The following is a 16839-nucleotide window of genomic DNA, read 5'->3' as shown; positions in this document are numbered from 1 at the left end:
GTGAAAGCATATTAATAATTATGGAAATTAATATTTTTTGCCTAACTCCACTTTTGCTTTTGTCACAGTTATGGTATTCTGCAGGAAAGCCCACACATCCTGTTGTCCAAGATCTTTGGGTAGACCTTGTGTGCTGTATACAGCCAGCAAAAATTGGGCCATGCTAGGGGAAAGCATACAAGCATTAAAATAAACAAAACAATTGCTTTTCGCTGTTGGAGCATACACCAGACACCATTAGCATAAACAGAGGAACCTTAGCATTAAAGACATTCAAATAGTAGTCCTCAGCCTTCTCCATTGTGTGTCCCTGCTTTACTATGTGCAAAACTCAGATCTTTCTACCCATTTAGCCACTGAAGTAGGAAGAGTAAATGTAATTTTGTTTTATTAACTTCAGAATGAGCTCTGGGGCTGTAACCACAGGTGGAGAGCTTGAGCAGAACATAAACATTCCTGTCTTAATCAAGGCTGACATGGGAAATCCATTTCTGTCTTTACAGACAACAGCATTTTTCTATATCTTTTTCTCTCTGTGTGTGGGAAAATACATTAATATCAGATATTTTGTTTTATCTAGTCCTTTCTCACTTATCAAGTCCTTGCAGAGAATCACCTAAGGTAATTGTTGGGCTGCTAAGAACTACATCAAACAAAACTGTAGGGAAAAAAAACCTAAAAGAACCTCTTTATTTCTCCCTGCAAAGAAAGAAATAAACTACATCTGAGGTATACTTATTTTTAGTTGTCATTAGTGCAACAAGATTAGGTTACCCTGACATACAGAGCTGAAACTAACTTTTTCAAAAAACATTTTCACCCTTTCTGTTGCAGAATGATGGAGCCATTTTCCACCATCTCCCAATACTCTGATAAACTGCATTGGAACCAATGTCACAAAAGTCCTTTTTTAGGTTTAAATTTCACTGCTGGCAAAAGCAACAGAATTCTGGAATAGTGAATTTCAATAGAGTTTGCTCATGGGCAGGGACAACTATTCCTTTACTGGAACCCTGCACACTTCAATGGCTAAATGCTTTCAACTTTTTTTAAACAGTATTAAGGAAAAAATATCCTCAAGGCATTATTTTTAAAGGGAACTTCAAACATTCCATGAAGAAAAAATTGCAACCTATTTGAACACCAAGGGATTTGAAGTGGCAAATCTGTTAAAATGAACTGATCTTTTGAGTTTCAGGGTTAAATAAGTATTGATCACAAATTAGGGATGCAGACTACTGAAAATTCTGAGACATTTCAGATTCCTAGCTTGACCAGCAGTAGCCAAATTCTATAAGAAATCTTTTATAAATAAGTTAATTATGTTAGCTCGGTTTTAAATTAACTATGTTTCATTTTTTCCTCTGAGTTCAAGAAAATCCATTATAACATTTAAAAGAAGTGCAAGAAAATCTCAGGTTCTTAATCTTTTTTACTACATAGACTTAATACCTCAGTAATTCAATATTAAAAATTTTAGAGTTTATATTTTAAAGCAGCTGTGATGCAAACAGATATGCAAGGGTAAATCTGCTCATCTTGAATCCTTCTGCAAATGGTCTGCTCTGGAGGTCATATCAAAGAGATTCTTTTTCCAGCTTAAACCTGTCTTTTCTAAATAGATCTCAACCTGATCTCATTTAATGCATTGATGTCTGGTTTCTAAGTCATTATATTTGCTGTATTACATATCAAAAGGACTCTTGAGAAATTCCCCCGAATTGATAATTCTAATTTCTTATGTATAGCTACTCTATATTCACTCTGAGGACAGCTGTATTGTATGCTAAACCACGAATTGTAAAAATTGATCCCTTTGTATGTAGGTTTGTATTAAATTGAGATACTCTATTTTTTTCCTGTGTGTTGCCACACATGGGTTCCTGGTGTCAGTTTGTATTTGGCTGTTTGAGCATATTAAAGTTTTGCTAGTGCTTATGATGTTCTTGCCAAGAGCGCTCTTGCAGCAATCTGCACTAGAACAGTCTTTGTGCCAATTACTTCAAAAAGTATTCAGTTATAAACCCAATTTTTATGGCTACTTTTTCAGGTTGCTGTGTGTTGATTTCATTTGGTTTATTTTTTTCCCCATTTTTTTAATGTTGATCTTCAAATGCTTTTCAGTTTTGCATTATGAAAAGACAATACAGTGTTGATAGAGTTGTTAATAAGACATCTATTAAAGGTTCAAAAGTATTAAAATTAAACCTAATAATTTAAATTAATAATACTGCATATATTTAAAGGACGCTTTAAAAGTGGAAAGTTGGGAGTTCAATAACTGAAAAATTATAATGTGCTGAACTGAAAAAATATAATTATAAACTCAACACAGTATTTCTTGGGTTTATATTATAAAGCTGATTTCAGGAGTGTCAGCTCTACAACATCTTTTGTTTAGAGAAAAGCCGCTTGCTAATCCATTGCAATTAATGAAAAATCACAACACAGGAAAGGATGTCCTATCATTAATGTATTTTACAATACAAATGTGCTTTTGAAAGGACAGACTTGATCATGCAACTTCTACTACTGCAATATACACCAGTGCAAGACTGGACCTCAGTATTCTGACGTGAGACCCATCATGGCAATATAGACAGGGATGTGCCCACATACAGTACAGAACACTGTACTATGCTGTACTGAAGAGTAACTGCTTATCTAGTATCCCAAATTTTAAAAAATGTAAATGCATCATATAGCAGAATGAAAAAGCCATAAATTTAGGGTTTAATAATGTTAATTGAAAGGATCCATAAATACTTGAGGAACCTCTGATCCGCTGTTCATTTCCCAGTCTGTTAAGATTTGATAACTCTTGAAAAACATTTGTGCACTCTTGAAAATGTTTTTTGTTTTGTTTTGTATTTTGAATGACAGCTTTAGGAGTCGTTTATCACCCAACAGTCTTCCATTATTCTCACAGCGTGTTCTTAAGATAGCCTTAGCCTAGACAATGTAACTTGGGCAAACTGATGTTCTTGTTTTACCTTCACTCTTTTTTGGAGAGTTAGAAAGCTGTCCCCATTCCTTTCTCTTTAGCTCATTATCCAGACAGAGGTAAGTAGGAGATAAACCTTCTACATCCTGAGGTTGAGAAACAAGCAGTTTGTTGCATGTGTGCTCAAAACAGTAACTTTAACACAGAAGAAATCTGTTCCCTGTAGTGTACTTGAATGAAATGACTGTGGCTATTGTGCTTGCTGCTGATCTCAACAGTCCCCATATGCAATCAATAATATTCTACTTAGGTCATTTTAGATATTGAGCAAGCGCTTTGAGCTGAGCCTACCACACTGGGTTGTTTCTCACATGACGCTTGTCTTTAAGCACCAATAAGTTTGAGGTCTCATAAGGAAAAAATTTTTTTAAACCCTTAGGATTAGCCTAAATTCTGCCTGTGACTATTTTAAGCAGTAGAATAGCTTTTGAATCATATTGTTTGAGAGAGTGATAACAGAGGAAAGATGGGAAAAGCCTAAAGTGTCTCCAAAAAACTAGTATTGACTTTTTAGCAATAAAATACGTCCTGTGACCAAATATGCTGTTTAAATGTAAATACCATTTCAATTTTCAGACTGTCTTTTGCAGGTGTATTTGAAGGGATTTAAAATATACTTGTAGCTGGGAAAGAGGCTATTGACCTTGAAACTATGCATGTGTTAGGAATAATGTTCCCCCTCCTTGAAATCCGACTCGTATTCTTTGAATGGATGCTCAAGACCACAGCTCTGAACAGTGGTTTCACATGGCATTCATTGCCTAACTCAATCAAGACTGACTGCAAAGCTGTTTTTCAGGAGTCATAGACTATTGCGTTGTCTTATTTTCATCCAGAATTGTTCTGAATGTAACAGTGACAGCTGCACTAAGTACTACTTTTCTTTGTTCTGGTGCAGACTTGATATAATGGGACAAGGTTGGTGTGTAGACACAATGTTCTTTATTAAATGGACTACTGTAGTCAAAAAAAAGACCCCAGATATACAGACTTTTCAGCTCAGAAACACTTTTTCAAGGCTAAAACTGAAGTAACAAATTTTTGAGTCAAATAAGTGTTGAGAACAATTGCTGTAAGTAGGCGCGTTACTTGGTTATGCTGTCCAAGAGAAAAGATAGGTGATGCTTATGAGGTTGGAGATGGCTGATGTTAACAAGGGGAAATTATAAAAATGGTTATTTCACAGATTAAAAGAGATAGCAAATCTAGCATTGATTCAACAGGAGTATACATCTACAAACTTTACTGTACGCAAGGGATGAAAACCATCATGCTCGATGTGCCCTCTGTGTGTTAATCTAAATGTACATGATAGAGACTTGATTGGCCTGTGCAGAGCAAGTTGGATGCATTTGGGACATCTCAGACTTGCTGCACATGTGGGATGATCCAACATATTACAGTTGTAGTGGCTCATTCCTTTTCAACACCAAAAGATCATGCTCCAGGGGATCTCCTGTTAGTAATACTGTAGTGGTTATTGAGATGCAATAAGTCTGAGAAAGGGATATGGGAGTATTACAGGACCTGCAGACACAAAGCCTTACTAGACCTCTCAGTTCCCAACTACTGCTGAATGATAAATAAAGCCAATGATGTCTTCTCCCAAAGCTTTTAGGAAGCCTGGGAGAGCAGGCTTTGATCTCAATGAGAATGGGGCTGTGGAAGCACAGAAACAAACAATTTCTGACCATGAGAAAACATAAGCAAGTAGGAATGTTGTAGTGATTGCAGTGTGACATGGGCAGGAAAGAACAGAAGTGTGGTAAATAAAGAAACCTATACTGAAGTTCAAGTTGAGAGACATGGATGTATTTTTATGTCAGAAAAGGAAAAACTTTCAGATGTCATTGTGTAAGTTCCCATTGTGACACTGGGCTCTGTTTTCCTCTTAGTCTAGGGGAAATTCTGCTTCCAAATGCTCACTCTTACTTTAGAAATCACCTGAAACCATGTAGGAACTCATTACCCTGCAGAGTGTTAAAACATTTTTCTCACTGGTGTCACAGACAGGTTTTGAGGTGCATGGATGTGTATCAGTGAGTGAAGGAGCACACAACTCTTTGAAAGAAAAATGAGTTTAAATTGGTTGTGTTTTAAGATTTAAGTGTTAATTTTGGAAGTGTAAAATAACATCTTTGAGAGACCAAAACAAACATATACATATATATATATATATATATATTTATATATATATTTATATATATATGTATCCTTCAGAAGCAGTAGTTTCTGTACGGGGGGATAAATGTGTGTGTGAGTTGTTTATAAAATAGCTAAATACCTAGGTGCATACACTAAATACAATTGAATGTTTCTGTATATGATTGTTTTCTAAAAAATTATTCTACACAATAACTTTAAGACTTCAAATTTAATGTTTCATTAAATGAGCTAGAGGGACAACTTCTGCCAGTGCTATAGTTTCACACACACAATAAATTGGCATAATCATTTACACAGAGAACAAAAGAAATAGTTTAGAAATTTGTTTCAAATTGAAGTTTAAGTTTTGAAGCACACAGAGATATTTGAAAGGTGAAATTCACAGTTTTTTCATGCTTGCAGGTTTTTATAGCCTCTGGTAATGCATGTCCTTACTCTGACATCACATGTATGTGAAAAAATTGATGTAATATTTAAATATATCTTTTGACAAAGAAAGTATTTCCATCTTCAGAGGTGAGATTTATCTTTAAAGGATGATCAGCAGGTTCCAGATGTGTTTTTTCATCGTTGGGCTTTACTTCCTTAAGTATTGACAGGGGGAAGGTTTTATCAAGATCTTTGTGATGTGCTTGTTTATAATGAGTAGACATTAGTAGTGCACATCTAACTGCATATCACTAACAGATGACTAAAGAGAGCATATGGCAGGGAAAAGAAATACATATTTGTCCAACCAGTGTGTCTTGTTAACACTCCCACACTCATAAACTCATGTGTTTACATGTACTTAGAATATTTTGCAAATCCATTTTCTAATCAGCTAAAAATAAAAGCCAAATAATTTCTTTCCAATACTGGAGTGTTAGGCAAAGTTGATTTCAAATTTTTTTTTTGTTTGTTTTAAACTAAACAATTAAGCAGTACAGAAGATTTTTACAGTATTTGTTTTGCTTCAGCATTACACCTTTACAGTAGATGTGTTATTTTCGTTTCTCAGTGTTAAAAGTTTTTGTTTTGTAAAATGTTTTTTCTTCACCCACCTGCCTATCCAAGGTTGTACTACAAGCAATAATGTAGATCAGAATAGCCTAAGCAAAATTCTGATCTTGATCAAGTCACATGCTTTCTTTCAACTACAAGATTTCCCTGGGCTTCTATAGCATGAATCACAAAATCATAGTTACACCTACTAATAAACAGTTTGTAAGCAAAGAAATCTCTGGGCAGTTAATCCAGTCCAGCTCCAGCAACATAAAGAAGGAGTCTTGTTATTAATTTAATTTAGAAGGTAGATGAAGAAATGGTGGGGAGATCTGTACAGCTCTTGGCATACAAAGGTTCTGATGTTCCTGTGATCAGGAGTATAGCATTCACCCACTTTTTTGTAACAGACAGAGCACAGTATCACTGTCTTCTCTTGCTGTGACATCTAAATGTGCTTGTCTATTCATATGGCATTAGTAGAAAGAAGATAGAGTTTAAAGATTGATTAGAACTAACTTTTCAAAAGGAAGCATTTATGAAGGTAACTGCACAGAAGAGCTGCATTTACTTTTTATTTTCAGTAAATTCCTAGCAAACTTTTAATATATATTTACATCTGGAGCTAAGTATTGTCCTTCATAAAACAGTTTATTGTTGCAATTTAGCTTCATTAAAGTCATAATACTGCTTTAGGATATGATAGACTAGTGCTGTGGGATTGAATTATAAAGAGATTAATTTTAGCTACGGGAGATAATTGACCCTATAATTCCTATCACCCCTAATCCCAGTTCAAATAAACTGGTGTTAAAAGTGGCAATACTCACAATATAGACAAGGTCATGACAGTTAGAATTGTTTTTTACTACCAATTAGATTTTCCCACTTGGTGCATTTGACTAATAGAAAGGGATTTCAGGCATGGAAATACAGTTCCTTTAGAGGCACACAGGCACTGGAACTGATGGGTAGTTTGCTGTACATTTCCCAGTATACAGAATCAGAATGAAATTGCGTGCTGACCCCTAAAATTTTACTTCATATGGGAATTCAGAACATGTTTTGATCCATGGTGGAATTAGGAACACACTAAATTATTTGAATCTGGAAGCAAGTTCTCTTGAAATTCAACAATGTTAGAATATGGTGATCCTTGCAGGTTTGGAACTGTCTTTTGGGCAATACTACATCTGAAGTGTATTTGAGATGAAGAATCAGGAAAAAAAGTGAGGTACTGCCTGAATAGAGAGTTGTTAAAAAAAAAAATTGATATTTAGCTGCAAATGACGTGAAGGTTTAGAAAAATACAAAGATAGATATATATATAGACATAGATAGATAGATAGATAGATAGATAGATAGATAGATAGATAGATATGATATAGCTTAAAATTTCCCTGAAGTGTTTGTGCCAACTTCAAACATATTAGCATAAGGACTCTTATGAAGAAACAACAGAAAAATTATAGTTTTGCATAGCACATTCAGGATAAGATAAATTTTCACATTTTTACCAGTTATCCAGCAGCATTTTTCCAAGCATTTACAGATTTGAGTTTTGCAGTAAGCTGAAACTGTGTGATAAAGAGACAGATAATGATAAAAAGCAGATGTATATGCAAGCCTAGCTTGAAGGAGCAAAATACACTATTACTGTCCCTCCTGTGAAGTTAATCCTGTTTCTTTTAGCTATTTCTTCATTAGTTAATGAGGTTTTAAGAAAAATAAATCATTAAAGTGGATTTGAAAAGCTGTTTTTGCATCTTTGCCTTTAGGAACTTTTTCAAATATTCATAGAATAGTTTTCCCTTGAAAGGTGCATTAAGTGTGAGTTTAGGCAATAGTTACTTTAAACATGGGTGGTCAGAAACCTGTAACTGAAATGGCCATACACAGCAGCTAACACTTTCCTCATTCAGATTCACCACACTGGCTAGGCTTGAAATGTGAAATAGTGGTGAGAGGAGATGTTTCAATGATTAAAAAAAAAAAAATAAACAAATTTCAAGTCTTACATCACAGATCTACTAGCATGAATTGGATTTGAATTTGGAAGCACTTTGTGATTTGCTGTTTTAAAAATGACAAATTTTCTTCTCTCTCACTTTCTATTATCAATCTCAGATGAGAAGTAAAGGGTTTGTCTTCTGTCTTTGTGAGATGAGTATCAGTACAATTATTACCCATTTTTGTCACCTCCTCTTGTGACCCAGGGATCAACCAACTTCTCTGTTGACCTCTGGGTAGGGAGTCTGGGATGACAGAAAAAAGGGGCCCTCATCTCCTGGAGATGTTCTCTTAATGTTGATGTTGTACCACATTCTGAGGATGAAAATCTGTGGCAGCCAGCAATTGCTAATTCCTGTGCCTCTCTTATCCATGCGTACAGGAACTCAGTTTGCATTTTCATTTCAATATGCTGTATTTATATTATTTTACTGGATAAAATGACCCCTTTATTTATACACAGAACTCCTGAAGGAGTAAAACTGGAAACGGTAAATAATTCTTTTCCCAGTGTTTCAGTTTTCTATTTCAGGCAGCATTCTTAGAAGGGGGATGCAGTTCTTATGGATGCTATTGGATCTGGGCATCTTCTGGTATTATCTTGTGCATTTGGAAGAAAACCATCACCCCCAGAGCTCTCCATACATGCCTGGTGCATGAGGCAAAGGCATTACATGTCTACCAACTCTTTAAATGTTTTACTGTGGATGCAGAAATACTATCCTGCACCTGAGCTCACAGATCACCTGTAGGCTGTTGCTTCTCAATTTGCCAACAACAAAGAAGTTCAAGGCAGTGAACAGTGTTTCCATGGTGTAGGTTACTATCAACTCAGTGAAATCCATTATGTTTGAAAACTGCTGGTCTTTCTTGTGTCATATTCAATTTCCAAATATTATTAAATAGTTACTTTATTAATTTCCAGCTTCATTATTTCAGTTTTATCCCACTCTCTTTTTTGTTGAATTTCTACTTCTTTGTTGTTTTCTTTCTTTGTGTAACAACCACCACAGCAAAAATCAACACCGCAGCAGTTCTTAGGTTTTTATTTGCTGAATGTGAAGCATTTGCCTGTTATGTTCTTTTTTGCCATGAGGACATGTAGGGCATGTTGACAGCCAGTATTAATAAGCTTAACAATGATACTGGCAGTTACTTAGTACAATTTTAGACACAGTTAAGTAATCTGTAGGGAACAGTAAAGCTATCCTCTAAAAGAAACTGATGTCACAGTTGCACTCAGAAATCACTGGTATTTTTTATTGGTTTTGTTTTCCAGGTGATTCATATAACAGGCCGGTTACGTCTGCGAGTATCGCTGTCACACGGACGGACGGTGCCCAGCCAAATCATGGGACTTGTTGTCGTTGCTCATGCTTTGCCACCTCCTACAATTAATGAAGTCAGGATTGACTGCCACATGTTTGTCACTCGTGTGAATATGGACCTCAATATCATTTACTGTGAAAATAGGTACGGCCTTTAGATCCTTTACTTCTTTGTTTTAGTTGCATGTATTCATTGATCCATGGGCTTGGCAAGAAGTTCTGAAATTTTTTACTTTTTTAATGTCATCCTGGTGTTGTAGGAGAGCATTCAATTCATCCTCATCATTGCTACCTTCATTTTCATTACATTCTTAGAAGATAAAGGTAAATTTAAAACTGTAATTTGCAGGATGTCTTCTGGAATAGGGGAAGATACACCAGGAAATATTCCTCTAAGCTTTCTCTGCTTTTTACAGTTTTTTACCGTCCCTCTCACAGGCAAGATTTGGGCTAGACAGACGTTGGTCTGACCTGTACGCTTGTCCTTATGCTCCTCCATCCTCCTCTCCACAAGTTTTTCTGTCTGAAGTTTTAAAGTTTTCCATTTTTGAACTAATTTGCAGATTACAGCTATGATGCTCAGTGTTTAATGGAACAGAAGCACAGATGGCCTAGATAGTAGGCTAGAGAGGTGGGATCTGTTGCAGTTAGAGGTGGGAAAACTGTAGAATAAAATTGGTTAAGGGCAAACTGGGAAAGACAGCAGTGAAATGGGAACAGGTGATGAAGAGTTGGTTGGGGGGGCTCTGTTCTATGTGATAGTGACAAGTGATCTGGGAAGATGAAAGAGAGGATTTAAATTCAGCTCCTGCTCCCTGGGGGCTGGGTGCCTGTGGCACTGGGGGCTCAGCGTGGCAACCTGTGAGGGCAGGGCATGGCACTAGGGCCCATCCCACCACCCCAGAGGGGAGCTGGGCACCTGGGGGCACAGGGGCAGCTCCAGCCCCAGTGGGGGGCATTGGGCATCTCCTGGGGACAGGCAGTGGAGTGGGCCAATGGCCAGGCAGGGCTGTGGGGAGCTGGGCACTGGCAGGGGCTGCCATGGGGGTCTGGGCTGTGGGTGGGCTGGGGGATGGAGCAGAGGGGCTGATCAAGACCATTAAGACATCAGAGTCCTGATTTTGAAAAAGCAAAATATTATCCAAGGAATAGGTATTCAGAGTGAAAATATCTGGGAAGGAAATTACATGTAGTAAGTTTGAGTCCATTGATGGAAATCTGAGGTATGGGGGAGAGGCTGGAAAGGAAGAAGGAAGGTAATTATAGCCAAAAGAAATTTTGTGAAGGGGACATCATTAAAAAGTGGGAGAAACAAGGTGGCTACTGCAAGCTTTTCTTGTGACAGCAACGATGTCATATTAGCAATTGAGTGGAAGCTCTCTGATATGAGCAATCATAATTGCTCAATTATAGTGGGATTCCTGTGAACAGGATAGCACGTCAATATAAACTTTTATTAAAAAAGATAAACTCAACTGTTTTGTTGAATCAGGTTCTTAAAATAATCTTGGATTTCAATTATGAGGTTATCTTTGCTGCCACACTGCTGCACTGCTGCCATACTTTTTAAAATAATATTACTTGCCTGTTAGATAGAACACTTCATCTACACTTCCAAAGCCTTTTCTAAAAGTGACCATATTATTCTCATTTTTAAGCTTGAAAAAACTGCTTCATGGAAAGTGGTTTGCACAAGGTCACAGAAAAAGTGGACAATGGCATTAAAGCTTGGGCTTTTTGCCTGAGACTCTAGCCAGTGAGTATCGAGATGCTGTATAATCTGGCAGCTGGCAAAAGAGCTTTGGGGGTTAGGAATAGGATCTAGAACAAAACTTTTCCCTAAGTCTTTGATGTCACTGTGACCTACCTAGGTAGTAATGGAAAGCTGCTACCACAGAGTTTTTCAAAGGCCTCTGTGAAGTGAGTTGCTGGTATCTATCCAGTTCCTAATGAACAAATTCCCTTTTAACAAAATCACCTGCACTTACTGCTGCCTTTATTGGCAACCTCCATAAAAAAAGCCAGGAATCAAATATATGTGAAAAATGAACGGTTCCATCAGGTCAAGAATGATATGAACTTTTAGTCCAAATTAGGAAGATTTATGCTTTCTCTGCTGTGAGTTTGGCATTTTTATGAGCCCTAAATTGTATATGTGGGTTTTTTTAATTAAACATTTTTCTCAAACCTTCCCTTTATATTCATGTAGCAATAAAATTTTCAAATGCCTGAGAAAGACATCACTGAAAACTGTAAAATTCATCAGGTGAGGTGCACTGATTGGTAATTACATAGGAAGGGCTGATAAAACATGGTAAACTGTGGGAAGATAGTAAGAAACTGTTGAGTTTATTAATGTTTTTCAATTTTTAAGCTGAAGGCAACATTATAAAGCAACTTCTCCTTGTTTGTGATGGATTTTATCTCATGGTAATGCAGAACGCATATGCTGGTACTTGAATGTATGCTACAATAATTCCACTTTAAGTCCCTGTGTCATTGTCAAAAAACTGTTAAACATATTTTATAAAAATAGTTTCAAATAGTAGAAATACTATTGCCAGTGCTGGGAGGTGAATGTGGTCTCACTGATGCAGCAGGATTTCCACTCATCTAAAATGAAATAAGAATGACAGGACTTGGATTTTATAGCAGCTACAGTGCAGAATATGACTGTAAAAACTGGAGAAATTTAAAAAATAATAATTTAAAAAAAAAAAAAAAAAAAAAAAAAAAACAGAAGATGGGAAGGAATTAACAGAACAGCTGATTGAATCTGTCAGATTAATTATCTGGGTGTTTGCCAAGGCTGTTCTCTGAGTCAGGGACGTTGGGATCTCTCTTCTGGGATTATAGAAAAGGAGATAAGTATCCCACCCTGAATATATGAGCTTGACTCCTGGCACTTGCGGGCAGCTACGAAATTCTTTGCGGTGCCACAGTAAAGCAAGCACAACATTGATGAAAACAGAGAAAAATGGATCCATGCTGGGCAGGCTGTAAGCACTATTTATGGAGCAATGGGGAGTTACTGGCAGCTGCAGGGAGTATGGAGCAGAAGCCATGCCACTTAACTGAAATGAATGCTCACAGTGGACCATTGGATCAGCAGGGGTGAGATCAATAGTACTCCTACTTTTCCAAGTGGTTGCCTGCTTGGAGCAGCAGTGAGCAGGAATGACATTACTCAAGTCTTTGGGTGCATCTTGTTACTTTCCTCGGAATGAAGAGATCTCCTTCATAATCCTGGACTCAGTGCACAAACCAGCCAGGCATTAGCTTCCCTCTGAGATAAGATCTGTTAGCTACTTCTAAAAATTATTTTTTTTTTTCTTTGAGAGTGTAAAATATGGATGTAAAATTTTGTTGCCTAAACATGGTATGTTAATCTGTGTCTATTTTGCAAATGTAGGATTTGTGTCATCTAAGATTCACCATCTAAGATAATGTGCGATTTCTTTATTAGTCAGTGGAGTGAGAAAAGCACGTGCAGAGGAAAAATCATCTCAGATGGTGATAAATAACTAAAAGCAAAATGAGAGACTGCTGCTAGAGTGCATGATCAGTCTGTGTGTTTTCAACTGTTAAGGATTGAAGACCATTTGGAAAGAGACAATTACCAGTTTAATGTGGACTGTGTGTGTATCTGCTAATATGTGCCCAAAAAGTAATAAGCACATGGCAGAGGTTTGGCTTGTTGGCCATGACAGTGGTTGTCAGTAGATCCTTCAGATATGCAGAAGCTGTCTTGTGTAGCAAACCTCAAGCCTATAAACGTGTGCACAATTTCAGCAAATTCAGCAAAACACTGTACCATATACCTGCCTTTAAATTTCAATCATGTTAACAGTCCTGTAAGTCAGTGGAACCATTGATCTACTCAAACACAAGCCTATGCATGTTTTACAGGACCACAGGATAGTGGCCTGGCTAGAGATTGCCCCTTTCTACTAGGCTGGCAGGTTGGATTTCCTCTCCCTGATCTTATAATACAATGTACCACAATCATTGCAGATTATTTAAAGCCCTAAAAAAAGTATTCTATGTCTAGAAAACAGACATAGTTTCAAACACTTACTTGAACAGGACATTTTCCAATTTTCTTTTTCATTTCTGTCGTGTGTTTAAGGAGGTCGACACCTTGACTCCCCTCAATACGAGTTTACGCATACAGACACAGACACAAGTGCACAGACACACACACACTCAAAGATCTGCAGAATAGATTTTAAAGTTTCTGTGTGCAATAAACAACAAAGTCCCAGTTGAAAGGGCCCAGAGTGAAAGCTGAGCTCCCAAATGAATTAGACTAAAAAAGATAACACCCTGAGGCATCTGTGTGTCTCAGCATTTAAATTATATCCCTTGAAATATGAGTTTGGACTTGGTGCCAAGAAATGGTTGAAGAGCTTTTTCATGAATATACCCAATAGAAGACCAATCTGTTGAAATGAAATGTGTCTCTAATCATTTGGTATAAACATAACATGTTTCTACTTTATTATGTAACCTTGAATCATCTTAGTCTTTTAATGAGGATTTTGGATTGTCACTAATGCTTTACAATTTCATGGAATTATAGTGTCCTAGTGTTGTGCTACATGGAGAATATGCACTGGAATTTAATTTTCCACTTAGTTAAATAGAAAAAATAATTTCTAAGTTTCTTTTAAAAGATTTTTTTTTCTCAAAGACCTTGTCTCATTTGTACAGATATTCCATTCAAATGATATAATGCTGAAAAAACTTTTTAGCAGATTTAACTTTCTGAGTCATTTGACAATTCTTTTGTTCTTTTCTTTCTTGAATTATAGGCTTTATGTTCTTTTTCCTTTTTAGGATTAGTGATTACATGGATCTGACCCCTGTAGATATTGTAGGAAAGAGATGTTACCACTTCATTCATGCTGAAGATGTGGAAGGCATTAGACATAGTCACTTAGACTGTAAGTACTTCCATTTTTGTCAAATTATCTGGTACAACAGCTGATTGCTCCTAAACTATTATTTATGTTCCACAACTGGGATCTTCATCTTACACCTGCTTTTTTTTGCCAGAGGTTTTCATAGAAGATGGTTTAAATGTAATTCTTTATATGATTTAATTTCAAGTCTTTTTATAGACATATTAGACCATTTATATATGTCAGAATAAAGCATTATACTGGTATTACTTGATTTTCCAGCAGTTGTTAATTTACATGTGTTATGCATTATTTTAATTCTTAAAGAGGCATTGCTTACATGAGAAACTCCCTCCCTGGCACATAATAGGAACTCCTCCTATTTGAGGATTTTGGGTTTTTCTGAGTCATAACATGGAGGACAATAAACTGCAGCATAATTGGGATTTCACCAGGTTTTTTCATAGAGAACTGAGCTACATCTCTACTAGTGCTTTAACCACCCCATGTGTTAATATCTAAATGGCCCCATCCTTTCTGTATTAAGTCCCTGTTATATATGCTCACTGGTAGTATCTGATTAGAATAAGGATAACAGAAGTACAAAAATGTTGCAAGAGCCAAACCTTACCAGAGAACATGTGCAGTGTCTGTGTATGGGGGAAGGGAGGTTCAGCATGATTCCATGTAATTAAACTCTTTGTATTCCTCTTACTAAAAGCCATGGGGCCTAATTCTTTTCTTGTTGAGATCTGTTGACTTCAGTGATGGGGCTCCTGATTTACCCTTGTGCGGAAAAAGACTTATGCCCGTAATCTCTAATTTATCTGTGCCTGCAGTGAAGCCAGATAATTCTTTGGAAGTTTCAGTGACTGACTGCATTTATGATTGACTTTGGTGCTTTTCTTAATGCAGAAGATGATCTGAAAACTGCTTCTTAAATTCAGAGTCACAGATTTGAATAACTCTGCTCCCCCTGCATCATGTCCTGCTAACATTTCCTAATAAAAGGGCAGCAGCCCAAATGCAGCCACATTTAATTAGATTTTACAAAACCAGATGACTACACTAGAAGGCAGAAAAAAATGTTTCATCCCAAATTACCTTTCATGATCTGCAAGGGAAGATAGGAGGATAACTCTGACCGGAAAGCAGGAGAATAGGGGAGAGCTTCTATTACAACATATGGCAGCCAACAGCAGTATTAGGCTGTGTAAAGATTTCAGAAGTTTCTGGAATGTAAAATGTGTTTGGCATAAAATCAAGTTAGACATATTTCTGCAGAAAAAAATAAAATCAACTATCCAAAGGGATAAACAGAATAATTTTTTGTCATTTAAATTTTAAGCATAATATCCAGTAGAATATATCAGTTGCTGAGAAATGAAGGAGCAAATTCAGAAACTCAAATTCTTGGTGCTCTTGAAACTGGAAGTCAAAAATGACAAGTGGCACTTTCACTGCACTATCTGACCAAGGAAATAAAAGATATTTATGACTCAGATTTACCATACCACCTGGCATAGATGAACATCCCATTTGAAAAAGACCTTAATCTTCTGAATGACCACTTCTCTCTCAAATAGGATATGTTTTATGAAACATTAATCTTCAGAAAAATTCAAGACTCTATGCAAAGAGTATGAGTGCAGTGTGGTCCAATATATAAACACTGGACTAGGACTCAGGAGACCCTGATGACAAGAATGACTTCAAGAAAATCACTTCAACTTACTTCAACTTACTGTATTCCTGCTCTCACTGTATGTCCAGTTTAGCTGATTGGGTTGCAAACTTTACAAACACAGGGATTTCTCCCATTATCAACATCCAGCATAGCAGGGCTCACAAATTTGGTTGTGTGGCTATAGCATAATTATTCTTGCTAGGCTAGTTGGTTTTTTTCAGTAGACAGAGCTGGTTACATCTTTTATGTATATTTGTTTTCTTACCTTATAGGAACAAGATGCTCTTAGAGTCATTTAGGTTGGAAGGAGCTCTGGGATATCATCTAGTTCCACCTAATACTCTAAACAGGATAAATACTAATTTGAAGCAAATTTTTAGCACTTTGTCTAGTTGATGTTGAAAAACTTCAGCTTCTCCACAACTTCTCTGAGTAACCTGTTCCAGTTGTTTTAATAAGTGTCAGTTATCCTCCTATCCAGTTAGAATTTCCCTGTTTTGACGGTGCAGCTCATGGCTCCATCTTTGCAGTATCCTGCTTGCAGATATGCTGCTGGGTTCCGCTGAAGTCACCTCATCTTCATGCTAAACAAGCCTGGTTCCACAGCTTTTCCTCACAGAGCAAATACACCAGCCCCTGGGTGTCTTGACAGACCTCTTCTGAGCTCACTGAAGTCTATCAATATATTTCCTATGGTAGGAGCCTAAAATTAGATTCCAGATGCAATTTAAAGAGTGATGTGTGAAGGGGGATAAC

General features: G+C 36.8%; 1 protein-coding gene across 11 annotated transcripts in view; it reads left to right on the top strand.

The window, feature by feature from the left end:
• NPAS3 (neuronal PAS domain protein 3) overlaps nucleotides 1–16839 on the top strand; it is a 591061-nt gene that overhangs the window by 550434 nt on the left and 23788 nt on the right. For all 11 annotated transcript variants that reach the window (XM_064423979.1, XM_064423977.1, XM_064423983.1 and 8 more), the window contains 2 exons: nucleotides 9444–9637; nucleotides 14332–14438. In XM_064423979.1, coding sequence (XP_064280049.1) covers nucleotides 9444–9637; nucleotides 14332–14438 — 301 coding nt within the window. The remainder of the gene's footprint in view (nucleotides 1–9443; nucleotides 9638–14331; nucleotides 14439–16839) is intronic.

Source organism: Passer domesticus, chromosome 6 (genome assembly GCF_036417665.1).
Source record: "Passer domesticus isolate bPasDom1 chromosome 6, bPasDom1.hap1, whole genome shotgun sequence".
Lineage (NCBI taxonomy): Eukaryota > Metazoa > Chordata > Aves > Passeriformes > Passeridae > Passer > Passer domesticus.
Note: the sequence above shows the minus strand (reverse complement) of the source record. Positions and strands in the feature narration are given on the sequence as shown.